This window comes from Nothobranchius furzeri, chromosome 5 (genome assembly GCF_043380555.1).
Source record: "Nothobranchius furzeri strain GRZ-AD chromosome 5, NfurGRZ-RIMD1, whole genome shotgun sequence".
Taxonomy (NCBI): domain Eukaryota; kingdom Metazoa; phylum Chordata; class Actinopteri; order Cyprinodontiformes; family Nothobranchiidae; genus Nothobranchius; species Nothobranchius furzeri.
In genome coordinates this window covers 60,748,727-60,763,963 of record NC_091745.1, presented here as the reverse complement: position 1 = coordinate 60,763,963, position 15,237 = coordinate 60,748,727, and the positions used below count along the sequence as shown (strand labels likewise).

Genomic DNA, 15,237 nt, shown 5'->3' with positions numbered 1-15,237 from the left:
ATAAAGAATACATGGATAATTTCATAGTTTAATTTCATAGTTTTGGTTTCCATACTTAATATAACTGTGTTTTTCTGTAATGAAACACTAGAGCATCCTCTGATAGAGCGTAAAGAATTATTCTTTTTAGCTGCAAAACCTTTTAGTTTAGCCTTCATTTCTTATTAAGAGTCTTTTAAATGTGCAGAAAATAGAACCATTATTGTTAAATTATTTATAAATGAGCTCACTCGTCCGGTTGAATTAAAAGTAGCATGAAAAACGTCAAATTTGACCCAAAAAAGAGCAAACAAGATAAACAACAGCTTTACTTTTTGTGAATAACAAAATGAAAGATGTCATATGAAAAATTTTCATTTTCATGCAACTTTTACAAAAAAATTGTGACTAAACATAAAGTTTGAATCCGCTTTAAGAGTTTTGGTCACATGAGCAGCTTCCCCTTCTTGGACACACGGTCCTGCAGTCCTGAGTTCGTGTTTCATCACTCTGTGAGGATGACAGGCAAGACAGGCACAAATATTTTAGCATGCAGAAGAGTAAAAGGTTTTGGGGGGGGGGGGGGGGGGGGGCGTACAGCTGGGAACTACACCAGTGAAGATGTGGAGTTTGATTGACAGCTGCTTCACATCATTCAAGGTCAGCAAAAAGTTTTACTTTATGTCAACAATAAAACACTTTAGACCACAAACAGGATCGCTCTCTGAGTGCAGGACAGAACACGCCCACTGAGGTAAAATCCCAGAGAACCTGTGGGTGTTTGGGTCCTGTGTGCTCAGGCCACGTTTACTCACAATGCACCACAGGATACTCTGTAAATGCATCTCATGCCGCAAGTATTTCTAGGTTGAAACATTTTTTTTTGTCATGCACGTGGAGAATGAGGTCATCGTGAGAAGCTTCTGTTTCCCATTCGTGCTTCTGTTAGACAATAAACTTCTAATAGAGGTCTAAAAAGAGGAAACAAAAGAAAAAACAAAATGAAAACAGAAAACACATCGCACCATTTCTGCAGATTCACCAGAGCTGCACCTTTCTCCATATGCAGCTTCTTATAGGAGCTGCTGCAGGCCAAGCGCTCCAAAGCACCTGGATGGTTGAGAACAGGAGTCTTCAACTACATTTGTTCAAGGGCCGGAGTTATTTTCTAGCCAACACTGTGAGATATAGATAAAGTATTGTCATTTAATAGTATTAAAAATGTTTTGGTTTTCCATCTAAACTGCTTTGAGTGTAGTTTTAGTTGTTTAGAGAACATTAACATTTATTAATACATTATTAATATTTGAGACATGAATTTTGCTGCTAAACTTTAAAGTCCCCCATTTGGACGGCATTAGTGCTCAAAGGGTTGGGGGACCGGGTGGAGAGGTCTGGTGGGCCGGATGTGGCCCACGGGCCAGCATTGAAGTTCACTGGTTTAGATGATGGAAAACCTCTGATGCAGAATCCTGGAGGAATAAAGATAACTTACTGGAACACTTGAATTGATGTTTTTTGGTGCCTGCTGGGAAAAACAAAGTCCTTTCTTTATGTTAAACATTTAAGATTTGACATCATGTGATGCACACACCTGTTTTTTCTTCTTGACTCAAAACACAACATGGAAAATCATGGCACTCCTCGTGTTGAGGAATTGGAATCTTTTAGACTTCCCAATAAAATCTCCAAGTGCTTGTTTCACCTGAGCTGGAGGGAAGAAATCCCCTCAAATCATACAAAAGCTTGGAGACAACCAGGTTGATGCTGGTTTTGCCTGCTGCTCAAACTGATCTGAGGTCAGTTCACTGATGGGTGTTTCTGTGTTCGTCCCACAGAATGGAGGGACCTCCACGCTCATCTCATAAGGACCTGCTGCTGCAGGTGTGGTGCGCTCTCCTCACCGTAGCTTTGGTCACCATGGCAACTGTGCTCACTTCCATCAGGCTAAAACCAGTGGAGGTGAGTATCTTGGCGTTTTGCTGTTTGCCTTTATTAATTAGTGTAATAAAGTTAATTGTTATTAGATTTCATTCTAAACTGGAACATGTTGGTAGAAGCTGTGAAACATGAGTACCATGATGCTCCCAGCTGGTCATCAGAACGGGCCATTGTTCTGTGTGACAGAATTAAAATCCAAATAATTGATCAAACTGGTCCCAGGGTTCAGGGGCATCAATAATCCTCATTAGCAGGTAATGTCTCTTTGTCCCTGACCCGATCTGGAAGGTTAAAGTTGTTAAAATCACTTCCTGTGAGTTAGAGGATCACAGAGTAGGGAGACAGATGAGAGTTTTCATCATTCCTGGATCCCACGCTAGATAATCATCTCAGATCTCTGCTTCAGTCCCGTTTTCATCACCTGCCAAATGTTGCCAAACTGAGCCCCGCCCATTTGACTTTTGTGGTAAAATGGAAATGCAGCTTCATGCTTTTGTTTCTTCTCCGCTGGACTGTTGTAATAGACTCTATACATCCATCCATTGTCTGTACCTGCTTGTCCATGAAGGAGGGGGCTGGTGCCTCTTTCCAGCCCAGCGAGGAGATAAGTTTTGCTTTCGGTTCCACAAACAAACACTAGCGGTGCTAAAAGCAAGCCATAACTGCCCAAATCTCCTTTAAAGCATTTGCCTCTGAAAAATAGAACTAACCAGATCTGGATCTGTCAGCAGGATCTAGCGTCAGGGTTTGATCCAGTCACAAGAGTTCAAACAGCTGATCAGTAAAAGCACCACAGAGTCTAAACTAAACAAGTAATCATTTAAAAAGCATGACCTGTCTGACTTGCTGGTGAAGAGGACAGCAACAGGAGTCAAAATGTTCGGATCAGAACTTCCCAAAGAATCAGGAATATAATCAGCTTGAGCTGAACCTGAATTTATTTTAATCAAGGTTTGAGAATGAAATAGTAAATATGTTTATGTTTGTTTATGTGTATTTTAGAACATTGTCTCGTCTGCACTGAAGAAAAGAAACGTCACCCTACCAGGTACGTCTGGTTCCACACTCAAACAAAGATTTATGAAATGAAAACAAGCAGCAAACAAGATTTTTTGGGAGTTTATTTTTCTGTTCGAGCTCCTCTCCCACCCTCCGGTTTTAATTGTTGTTATTTATTTATTACTAACATATAAGCATTGTTCTGTGTTTAGGGATCAAAACACATTTAAAAAGAAAAGCCCAATTTATTGTTTTATGTTTGTTTCTGATGTTTATTTGCTCCTTTTGCTTTTAGGAACATCTCCATCATATATTGAGCTGATCAAAGGTAAGTTCACACCAACCTCAGGTTACATGATCCAACCTGATCCAGTCAGAAATTCATTTACTTTATTTGTTTATGGGAAATAATTAAAAGTTTCAAATGCAAAGGTGGTGATGGTCTCCCTATTGAAAAAGGCAGACCACAGGGTGTGTTCCAACTACAGGAGGATCACACTCCTGAGTCTCCCTGGTAAGGTCTATTCAGTGGTTCTGAAGAGGAGGGTCCATCGGACTGTCGAACCTCGGATTCAGGAGGGGCAATGCGGTTTTCGTCCTGGTTGTGGAACACTGGACCAGCTCTATACCCTTGGGAGGTCCTGGAGGGCGTGTGGGAGTTCGCCCAACCAGTCTACATACGTTTTGTGGATTTAGAAAAGGTGTTCGACCTTGTCCCTTGGTGGGCCCTGTGGGGTGTACTACAAGAGTATGGGGTACCAGGTCCTCTGATCCGGGCTGTTAGGTCCCTGCATGACCGGTGTCAGAGCTTGGTCCGTATTGCCGGCAGTGAGTCGAGCTTGTTTCTGGTGAGAGTTGGACTCCACCAAGGCTGCCCTTTGTCACCGATTCTGTTCATAACTTTTGTGGACAGGATTTGTAGGTGCAGCCAAGGTGTTGATGGCTTGAGGATCAGGTCTCTGCACTTTGCAGATGATAAGGTCCTGCTGGCTTCATCGGAACGTGATTTCCGGTTTCCGGTGAAGCAGCTGGGATGAGAATCAGCTCCTCTAAATCCGAGACCATGGTGTTGTAAAGGGTAGAATGCCTTCTCCGGGTCAGAGATGAGGTCCTGCCCCAAGTGGAGGAATTTAAGTATTTCTGGGTCTTGTTCACGAGTGAGGGAAAGATGGAGTGGGAGATCAATAGGCGAACTGGTGCCGCATCTGCAGTGATGCGGGCGTTGCACCGGTGTGTTGTGGTGAAGAAAGAACTGAGCCAGAAGGCAAAGCTCTCGATTTACCAGTCAATCTATGTTCCTACCCTCACCTATGGTCGCAAGCTTTGGGTAGTGACCACAAGAACGAGACCCCGCATTCAAGCAGCAAAAATGAGTTTCCTCTGCAGGGTGGCTGGGCTCTCCCTTAATAGGGTGAGAAGCCCGGTCATTCGGGAGGATCTCAGACTAGATCTGCTTTTCCTTCACATTGAGAGGAGCCAGTTGAAGTGGTTCAGGCATCTGATGAGGATGCCTCCTGGACGCCTCCCTGGTGAGGATTCCCAGGCATGTCCAACTGGGAGGAGACCTAAAGGAAGACCCAGGACACGCTGAAGGGACTATGTCTCTTGGCTGGCCAGAGAAAACTTTGGGATTCCCCTGGAAGAGCTGGCCCATGTGGCTGGGGAGAGGGAAGTCTGGGCCTCTCAACTTAGGTTGTTGCCCTCATGACTCGACTTCAGATAAGCTGAAGAAAATGGTTGGTGGGTAATCCAATGCTTATCTATCTACTTTTTTACTTTTTCATTTATTCGTTTCTTTATTTATTCATCTGCACATGTATGTATATACTTATTTACAAATTTAGTTTTTATAACAGCCTAGCTGTTGACCGATCAGTCCTGAAGTATACAAATTTTATTTCTATGAACTGAGGCCCTTCAGGAAGCTGTGGTTTAGTTTGAATTTTATTCCCTTTTGTTTACGTTCAGACTTTTAATTCAACCACACAATTGCTCTTAAACAGCTGAGAAGACTTTAGGTTTTACAGTTTCAAACTGACTTTCAACCAAATGAACAACTCTGTTTGTTTTCTTTTCAAATTCTAATTCTGCTTTTGCAAAAGGTGAAAAGAAACACCTGTGTATGCAGGCTGTCGTCGTTAGGCAGAGCTGAGGGTCATTCTGAAATGCGTAGGACATTTAATTACAGCAAAGGGCAGCTCGGAGGGAAGTGGGCGAATCACAATCAGAATTCTTCATCTGACCTCAGATGATCTGATGTTCTAAACAAGCACAAGAACCCTAAATTTGACCCTAAATTCAAACCTCAGTAAAATTCTCCTAAATCTGAGGCTAAAATGTAAAATTGTTTGTCATTACAACTTTGTAAAATATTAGAGAATGAATCTCCTGGTCATAGAAAAACTTCTGCCTCAAAATAGTTTTCATTTATTAAAATTGTGAGTTTGTGACAGAAAAATCATCATGCGAGTTAAAATCTGGCATCTTCACCAGAATTCCTGTGGCTGAGTCTCGTTTTTGGCTCTTACGTAAACAGTATCGTTTATTATTTATTTACACACCGAACTGCCTTTCTCACATGTAGATTTCAGCCTCGAAATGTTTCCAGTCGATCTTCCCACCTCCTTCCTGTGTCGGCTCCTGAAACCACAACAACCCTGAGTGGTGTAAGGACGTGTGGGCTGAGCAGACTACAGCTTAATTACAGCCCACAGCAGCAGGTATCAGCCAGCCAGCAGTTGCTCACAGAGCTGACATGACGCAGATTAGGGCTTAATTAGAGGATTGGCTTCATTCAGGGTGTTTGATTTCACTCAGCTTCTGAAAACAGATGTCTCAGTTCAGTGGAGACACCGATCCAGTAGCTACACACCTCAGGCGCTCATTACAACAAAATACAGATGCTAATATTACTGATCATAATAATGAATTAGATTTACATAACGCTTTATTGTTGGAAATGCTTCCTAAATCCAAGACTCTGGTCTCAGATACACTCATTAGAATAGAATAGAATAGATTCTATTCTATTCTATTCATCTCCCCACACTTAGACTACTGCAACTCTCTTTTCACGTGTCTGAGCAGAACCTCCCTGAACCGTCTACAGGTGGTTCAGAATGCCTGTGCTCGGCTTCTGACCAAGTCCTCCAAACACACCCACATCACCCCGCTTCTCCTCCAGCTTCACTGGCTGCCAGTCAACTTCAGTGTTCATCTCAAGATCCTGGTTCTGGTCTATAGGGCCTTACATGGACAAGCACCATCTTACATTGGTGATCTTCTTAGTCCCTACACCCCCAGCAGCTCCCTGAGGTCCAGTGATCAAAGCCTACTGGTTGTGCAGCACCAGGCTAAAGACCAAAGTTGACAGATCATTTGCTGCTGTGGCCCCCAGACTCTGGAACTCTCTCCCCCTGAGCCTGAGATCAGTGGACTCAGTGGTCTCCTTTAAAAAGCTTCTTCACTACCTTCTCTTCATGCTGCTGCTTCTGTCATTTATGTATTTATAGGGACAGTCACTCTGGTTCTGGATCAGGAGTTCTTCAGACTCTCTGATGGTCTTTCAGAAGATTTGGTTTGGACTTTAGCTGATTTTCATTCAGCTCTGGTATCTGAACAGTTAACCCCCTGACCTTTGTTCTCTGAGTCGGCACTCAACTCAAGGGATGAGCCAGTGAAGTTTTTAGCCTCGGCTCCCAGCAGAATCACAGAGGCACAATCAGCTCTTCTGCTGAATCTAAAAACACCAAAGACAAATCAGTTTGACCTTAGTCTGTTTCAGGAGGGATAACACACACTTAAAGTGTTTCTGTAGGGAGAAACACAAACAGGGACGTACATGTGCAGCTGAGGGACTAAATAAAGTTTTGTCTTTCATCGTCCTGCAGGCCTGGAGGACCACTCGTGGAAGTATCTGGTCAATTGTGAGGCCTGCTCCCTCACCCTGCATAACAACTCCATCTACAGCAACAGAACCAGCTCTGAGCTTTCCCTCTACTTCATCTACGCTCAGGTCAGCTTCCAGATGCAGGAATCTCAGCGCAGGTCTGTGATGCTGATCAGAAACGCCTCTCCAGGTAAAGCTGAGAAGAAGCTGGTGGAGGCTCCAGGAGAACCAGGACGTTCTGTTTGGGTGGCAAAGATGGTCAGACTGAAAAAAGGAGAAAGCGTCAGATTAATGATCTCAGGTGCTTATAATGGAGAAGACACCTTCTGGGGAGCCTTCCAGCTTTATTAATGCTACACATCTGGATGGAACAAATCCGCTACAGCTGTTTAGCTCTGATCGAATGTTTTAGACAAGTAACAAACTTAAACACAGTCTCTCCTTGTATTTGTCCACATGGAATACTAACTCCATCAGACATGTCGGGAAGGATGTCGGGAAGGCAGATTCCCCTCAATGAATGTAAAATGTGATGTTATGGTTTCATTGCTCTGGGCTTGTGTAATTTATCATAAGAGTTATTGTATTATTGTCGTCTTGTTTCAACAAAGAAAAAATTAGTAATATTTAAAAACCTGTCGGGCTGTGTTCCTACAACTTGCTGGACGAACACACGGTGGCGCCACCTCCCACCTAATCAGCTGATCCCGTGGATTCTGATGGAGATTTGAGTTGTTTCTTAGAAAAACATCTTTAAACCATTTAAGTCAAGAACCAGTTATCAAAATACATTTTTGGAAAATGTTATCTATTTTCTGCTGCTCTTAATAAAACCACAGAGTACCGCCAGTCCCTTATTCGCTCTGGTGAGAGCTTTCATCGTTTTTATTAAAGCAGCAGAAGCTGTTTAGTTTCCTGCGAGTAAATCAGGAACATCACTGATTTCTGATTCTCAGATCTGCTACAGAAGAATCAACATTCTGAGTGTCATCTGAAACTTTGAACGCTAACCCTAACTCTTTTTGGTGTTTTTTAGACCGATACATGTCTGTTGTGTTTGGATTAATACAAACAGCCAGTTGTAGAGTTTGGTTTGGTTTGGTTGTAAAGCCTTGTGTTTCTCTGAGGGGGACCTAAAACTTTGGTGATATTCATGTGGAGCAGCAGGTGCAGAACAGGAAACCACAGATCTGGTGCAGCACCGGTGCAGCCTTCCACAGACTCGTCTGAACTCGCATCGCCCTCTGAGCTAGACTCAGCACGGAGCCTCTTTCATCCTTCATTCTGCTTTTTTATCTCTTTATTTCTGATGAGCACAAGACTATTTTTAAAGCCATCATTGGTTTAAGCACAGATTATTCAAACTTTTGATTTAAACATCTTGTTCATTCAACACAAATGATTATTTAAGCTTATGAGCTGTAAAGTCCTGTAGCAGCTTCAAGTAGGTTTGATTTTTATTTAGGGTGAGGAATCAGCAGCCAGGCTCCTGCATCCTTGAGGGAGAATGTCTGTCTGAACGTTATGTCTCCTTGTATGTAAATAAGAACTGAGCAGAACTTTCTGGCTTTGGAGGACAGATATCGTGGGTTTATGTCTGCAAATGAAAGGTTATCTTGTGGTCAAGTAGATGGTGCAAAATTGACCCTTTGGTATGTTACACAAGACGTCCAGCTGAAGACAAACTTTCTCAGATTCAGTCAGAAATTTTCAACCAGCTGCTGGAACAAAATAAATAAACATGTTTTTGTGAAGTTTCAAGAAGAAAAAGCTTCTAAAAACGTAACCACAAACGTGTTGCTCTGACAGCAGGAAGGAGAAAAACTCACTTCCTGTTGGGAAAATGTCAAAAAGTCTCAGATCCTAAAATTAAGAGCTTTTATTAGAAGGCGAGATTCTGGAAATTTAGCGTTGAATCCTTCCAACTGTTTGATGTTTGGTTTTAAATCAAAGCAGATCGTCTCAGACCTGAATCCGAGACCAGAACCGGGTCGAGAGGCTCCAGATCTGGAACAGTACTCCAGCACCCTCCTTCACATCCTCAGGTCGATGAGGTCCTTCTGCTGAGGGTTTATCTGCAGGATTCTGGTTCAGTGTTGTTTACTGTTTCCATGCACATCCCCCCCCCCCCTCCCACACACACACACACACACACACACACACACACACACACACACACACACACACACACACACACACACACACACACACACACACACGCATAAACTTTCTTTTGTTTTGTGGGCTTTTGGGTCAAATCTCTTCTTTGGTTTTTGTATTTTCCTGCAGCTTTTTGTTTCATTTGCATGTTTCATTAACCTGAGTCTGGCTCCTCCAATCTCGGTGCGACGTTCAGGCTCAGCTGCATTTAGAATCCAGTCTCTGGAGGTTTTCCAACAGGAAAAACCTGCTTAAGGTCAAAGGTCAGATGTTCTAGAGAGCAGAATAACGTCTGTGTAACAAAAAAATTAGTAACGGGAACTTTTGCTGCCTCTTGGCCAGGACTCCTTTAAAAATTAGGTTTTTAATTCCAATGGGACCTGCCTGGTTAAATAAAGAATAAATCAATAAAAAAATCACAGCAAGTGGTCCTGAAGCAGCAGTGCAGCCCAAACCATCACACTGCCACTGTCATGCCTGAATGTTATTTTGATGTTGTTTTAATGTTAGACTGACATACACGTTCCAGAAAGTTCTGCTTTTGTCTCGCCAGTCCACAGAATCTTTACCCAGAAGTCTTTGGGATTATCAGGTAGTTTTCTGGTAAATGTGAGACGGGTCTGTTCAATCTAGACCTCTGATATGAACCAGAGGAGGCTTGCTGGGCTTTAGACGTTGTACTGAGTTCTTTTGCTCTTGGATGTCTTTAAAATGGGACAGGATGTGTTGCTGATTGAGATCTTTAAGCCTATTTGATGCTGTCAGGTAGTGATAATGTCTGGGGCTGGGGGAGCTGAGCTAAGCTTCATAAAATCCTCAAGAATTCACAAGTGAGTCGGTTACTGTTTGGGTTGGATTAATTCCATAAATAAATAAAATCAGCATTGAAAAACCGAGTTTCGTATGTATTCAGCTTGTTACTGGAATGCATTTATCAGTCAGAAATATTCAACTGCAAAAACAGAAGAAATCTGTAAATATTGATGCTTAAAGTCATATTTATTCCTCTGAAGAACAGTTTCTCTGTAGTTTCATTTAAACTCTATTTTTAAACCTCATTCATTTAATTGTTTTTGTTGCGACACTGAGAATCTCCGCCTTGGTTGAACGTGTGTGGAATCCAGGTGATTGCTGAGCAGAAGAAAAGGCCAGGGAATGACCAGAGTTACGTTCATCATCTGGAATGTCAGAGCAGGAAAAACACACCACAACAAACATGTCAGACCAAATACTTTAACCCTGCCAGTCGTTTGTATAGCAGGCCCTTCCACACACCGTCTTCCACCTCCGCAGGATCCTCACTGAGAGAGAGAAGGAAACACCTGATCCACTCCATCCATCTGTTCAGCTCTCACAACAACTCCTTTGTTCTGGCGAAGCTTCATAATCCTGGTTTCATCTGAGCTCTGAGAACTTTAAAAAGCAGAAACGCAACCGTTTGTTTGTGTTAACAAATCCGCCCCCGGAGTGGCTGGAAAACACAGAATCATTAGTGAAACATAAGTGTTAAAGGGCCAGCTCTCTGTTTTAATCTTGAGGCTGTGTGGAGCGCGTCTGACCGGTCAGTGTCTTCCCTGCAGGCAGACGGATCTTTGTTCGAAGAAAATCTCCTTAAAAGGAACCCAGGTTACAAAACTTTGTGGTTCTTTAAAGATAAATGTTAGTATCAGTTATATTAAAGTTGTGTAAAAAAACCTTCTTAATGTCTTCATTCTTATAAAATTTATAAAAATAGTTTAACTCGTGGGTCGCCATTGTTGTTAGCATCGCAATGCACTCTGGATAGTGATGATCATATGGTTGTACCTCAGTTGCACCGGCCGGCTTCGGGACCCTGTAGTGACTGTTCAGCGACATAAACATGTCATCTGTTCAGCCTTTTCAATTTGAACCAGAGCAAAACATTACAGAGGACATCACTGACCATGTTTCACAAAACGAGCATCAACATGAAGAGCAGGAAGGGCGGGATGGAGCGAGTGCAGGACATAACCGGTGGTGCGTGTGCAGCAAATGCGTCTCCATGGTAACCGAGAGGGAGTGTGTTTTTTGTCAAGAGCTCACATTTTTGTCTGCAGAAGTTAACGGTAAATTATCGTGTGATCAAACTTGTTCAATTATGAATGATTTTGGAGAATATTAGCATCCAGAGCTGTCGTGTGCTTTATAGATGATTAGGATATTCAGTGAAACGACTTTCATCCTTTCTGCAGATATTATACATTTGGAGAACACTGTTTTGCTACACTTACTGCTTGTTTTACTGATGGGAGAGGTGAATGTTCAGCTTCATCCGTAATGAGTGGCGTGTCTGATGATTCGCCCAGCATGAAGAAGAAGAAGAAGTAAAGATCATTTCTATAGCACCACTCAAGATAAAAATCACGAGGCACTTCACAAAAACAAAAAATGTAAAAATATAAAAAATAATTTAGAAAATGATTAAAAATATATTTAAAATGAGCAAAAAATAGACAATTGTGATTAAAAATGTGAAGAAAGAGAGAGAGTGAATAGGAAATAGGAAAATCAGTGGATCCTGAGGAAGGTGGAATAGGTGGGGAGAGCAGAATAAAGAGAGGATGGTGAAGAAGATCGTACAAAAACCAGCTTGAACAAGTGAGTCTTCAGCTGCTTTTTAAAGGAGACCACTGAGTCCACTGATCTCAGGCTCAGGGGAGAGTGTTCCAGAGTCTGGGGGCCACAGCAGCAAATGATCTGTCACCTTTGGTCTTTAGCCTGGTGCTGCACAACCAGTAGGCTTTGATCACTGGACCTCAGGGACCTGCTGGGTGTGTAGGGACTAAGAAGATCACCAAGATGGTGCTTGTCCACGTAAGGCCCTATAGACCAGAACCAGGATCTTGAAATGAACCCTGAAGTTGACTGGCAGCCAGTGAAGCTGGAGGAGAAGCGGGGTGATGTGGGTGTGTTTGGAGGACTTGGTCAGAAAGCATGACAGAAGCGGCAGCTGCGGGAGCGGGTTGTCGGCTCAGGAGAGCGTCCAGCATCTCTTGTCTCTCCAAAGGCGTTTAGGCTCCTTGTGTGGGAAAATGGTTGGTAAAGCATTGAGTTTCCATCTTCTCTCATACCCAGCCGCTCTGGTGAGCTCTTTAAGTAGTTGTGGTCAACTATAAGCCTCAAATACATCAGGAGAAAAATGTTGGGAACACAGCCGAGGATCTTTGGGAAGTTGTGTCCATCCACAGGCACCTTCCCACTGCTTTCTCCTCTTCTTGCCAGTGGGAAAGCTGGGTAAACTCACATCACTCCCCTTGTTGCCCTCTGACTGGAAATTACATCCAAAAGCAGCACAATGTGGCATTTTACTTAATTATTAATACGGTGGGCGCGTAAACAAATACTAGCGTCAATAGCTATTCTTCCAAGTGCAACCAATATACGTCATCGCCCCCAGAGTACATTGCGTGCGGAAAACATGGCGTCCTACGTATGTCAGGATCTGGGCTGAGTGCTGCACTATTCTGTTCATTGTGCTTCAGTCTCTGCAGGTGGGCGGTTCTGGAGAGCGGCCAGCTCTATTCCTAATCAGCCGGTCCAGGATGTAAGGAGCTGAGAGATCACTTCACTTCGCCGGATGATTACTCGCTTTGGGTAGCTCTTGCCATCATAGTATAACTACAGTATAGCTTTAGTCTTTTGCCTTGTGCTTACTCTCAGTCGTTGTTGTTTTGTATGTACTCCGCCTTGTCCTCACCAGCAGATTTCACCACAGAACAACTCTGCAATAACCTGGATTTCACCTCCGAGCCTGATCTCACTCTCCGACTGGACCGACCCGCTCTCCCACCGCTCACCTCCCTTGGATTCCGGATTCCCCCCTACGCAGCACACCCCAGTCCTGACTCCCCTCTCTAGATCTTGGATCTCGGTCCTACAGTCAGAACTTCAGAAATCGATTCCTCCTAGTATTCCTCTCTGCCCAATCGTGACCATTGTTTGTCTCAGCAGACCCAGCCCCGGAGCTGTACTCATCATCACTGCCACGTCTGGCGGCGCGCCTTTAGTTTCCCTTACAATAATAAAACATTTTTATTTTTACTTACCTACGTCTCCCAGTGTGAGTCTGCATGTCTTGGGTCAGGAAGCTCCCCACTACCATGACAACCTATGTCAAAAAATGTACTAAATATTATAGATTTATGAATAACCAGAAATATTTTGTGTGTTTCTAACAACATAGTTTGGTACAACAGAAAACTTGTGGCTTATTAGGGCATACACGTCCTCATAGCCGGAGTTCCTTTTAAGGAGTGTAATCACAGCTGATCTGCAGATGTTATCACTGACCTTGATGACATCTGTGTTTTGAGTGACTGAATCATGGAAACCTCTTGCTGCCGATCAGCTGAGCTTCTGCCTGTCAGGATGATTTAGCTCCTTCGGATCTCCTCAGATAAAAGTCTATATTTTCATCATCACTCATCATCACGTTCAGTTATTTTAGAAGGAAATCTTTCTGCTAGTTGATTTATTCACTCTGACTGTTGTTGACTGATGGATACTGACTCATAGTCTCTTGCTTCAAACTGCGTTTAACTATATCAATCATTCCTATCTTACACAATGAATATTACTTTCAAAAAGGAATTTTGTGGGTTTTTTTTCCTCAAGTGTAAATATCAGCAGCAGCTGAATACAGCTCCTCATCCAGAGGTCGAGTCCAACAGAAAGTTTGGAAAATTCCGGCTGATGGAGGTGTAAAGATAAAGTCACATGAATGGCTGGGGAATTTAGAAGGTTGGGACTGCTTTAAATGTACAATACATAAATTAAGCTCCAGAGCTGTGAAGCACATGTTAGCCAGTCAGAGTAGCAGCCTAGAAGTTATTTCTTGTACCCTTAAGGAAGCCACAGGATCCTTGTTTTACTCTAATATTGGGTGAAGAAGGCCAGAGGCTAACATTGAACTAACAATGCTAACGTTGAAACAGAAAATCCGCACTAAAAATGTCTCAAGCTACTTTTCAATTACCAACAACTCGATATCACAAACTTATCAACTTACCGTGGATGTCTTGTCTCTGCTCGTCATCTAGAATCTTCTGGGGCTGAGTCGTAGTTGGCAACAGCCATCAAACCCGTGGAATGGGAGTGAGAGAGTCACTTTTTTTTAAAGGGCTGCAGAACCCAGATTTGACCACGGGATGTCATTCTTACTTCATTCTTACACGATGCACCTTTAAGGCTCAGACTAGCCGTTAGCACATCAGTCCTGAAGGACACAAATGCTGTTTGAACATAAACTGAGCAGAAGCTGTCTATTTCAGACACAGAGCAGAGGAATAAAGCTTTTAATAAAAATAGGTCCATCTGTTATATTCCATAGAGGAAATTGACTTTGTCTCTCAGTGTTGTGGATAAAGTTTTACATTAAGCATCAAGTAAAATGACTCAAAGCATCCTGAAAAGTGGGATCAGCTAAACATCTGGATCACATCTGTCCTGATTGGTTGCCTGAAATTTTGTGTTTTCCAGTTGTTCTACCTCAAGAGAAGGAAGTAAAACGGGTTGTAGCAACCAGACATTTACAGGAGCTGGCCATAAAATTAGAATATCAGGACAAAGTTGATTTGTTTCATTAATTCCATTCAAAAAGTGACATTCATATGTTACATTCATTCATTACACAGACATATTTCAAATGTTTATTTCTTTAATTTTGATGATTATAACTGACAAATAATGAAAATCCCAAATCCAGTATCTCAGAAAATTAGTATATCAATTAAGACCAATGCAAAAAAAGGGATTTTTTCTAAAGGTTGGTCAACTGAAAAGCATGAACACATTAGTTGGGGCTCCTTTGACCTGGATTAGCACAGCAATACGGCGGGTCATGGAGTCAATCAGTCTGTGGCACTGCTCAGGTGGTACAGAACTCATGTAGCTCTGATAGTGGTCTTCAGCTCCTCTGAATTGTTGGTCTGGCGTATTGCATCTTCCTCTTCACAATACCCCATAGATCTTCTATGTGGTTAAGGTCAGGCCAGTTTGCTGGCCAATCAAGAACAGGGATACCATGGTCCTTAAACCAGGTACTGGTAGCTTTGGCACTGTGTGCAGGTGCTATGTCCTGTTGGAAGATGAAATCTGCATCTCCATAAAGTTGGTCAGCAGCAGGAAGCATGAAGTGCTCGAAAACTTCCTGGTAGACAGCTACATTGACCTTGCACCTCAGAAAACTCAATGGACCAACACCAGCAGATGATGGTACCCCAAATCATCACTGACTGAGGAAACTTTAC

General features: G+C 42.7%; 1 protein-coding gene and 1 long non-coding RNA gene across 2 annotated transcripts; one reads left to right on the top strand and one right to left on the bottom strand.

The window, feature by feature from the left end:
* The first annotated feature begins 1,387 nt into the window (after window positions 1-1,387).
* On the top strand, window positions 1,388-8,954 carry lta (lymphotoxin alpha (TNF superfamily, member 1)). Its single transcript, XM_070551820.1, has 4 exons — window positions 1,388-1,941; window positions 2,923-2,968; window positions 3,215-3,247; window positions 6,810-8,954. Exons 1-4 carry the CDS (start codon window positions 1,819-1,821, stop codon window positions 7,157-7,159), a joined length of 552 nt encoding a protein of 183 aa, XP_070407921.1. The 5' UTR covers window positions 1,388-1,818; the 3' UTR covers window positions 7,160-8,954.
* Window positions 8,930-10,468, bottom strand: LOC139070133 (uncharacterized). The gene is made up of 2 exons (XR_011520774.1): window positions 10,244-10,468; window positions 8,930-10,146 (listed from the first exon to the last, which is right to left on the bottom strand). It is a non-coding gene; the product is annotated as an uncharacterized lncRNA (long non-coding RNA).
* Window positions 10,469-15,237: the final 4,769 nt, after the last annotated feature.

What these genes read in the sequence shown, in the direction of transcription:
- lta (XM_070551820.1), top strand. Translation starts at nt 1,819, where the DNA reads ATGGAGGGACCTCCACGCTCATCTCATAAGGACCTGCTGCTGCAGGTG. An exon ending in TCAGGCTAAAACCAGTGGAG is followed by an intron (nt 1,942 to 2,922) that starts GTGAGTATCTTG and finishes TGTGTATTTTAG; the next exon opens with AACATTGTCTCGTCTGCACT. An exon ending in AAGAAACGTCACCCTACCAG is followed by an intron (nt 2,969 to 3,214) that starts GTACGTCTGGTT and finishes TTTTGCTTTTAG; the next exon opens with GAACATCTCCATCATATATT.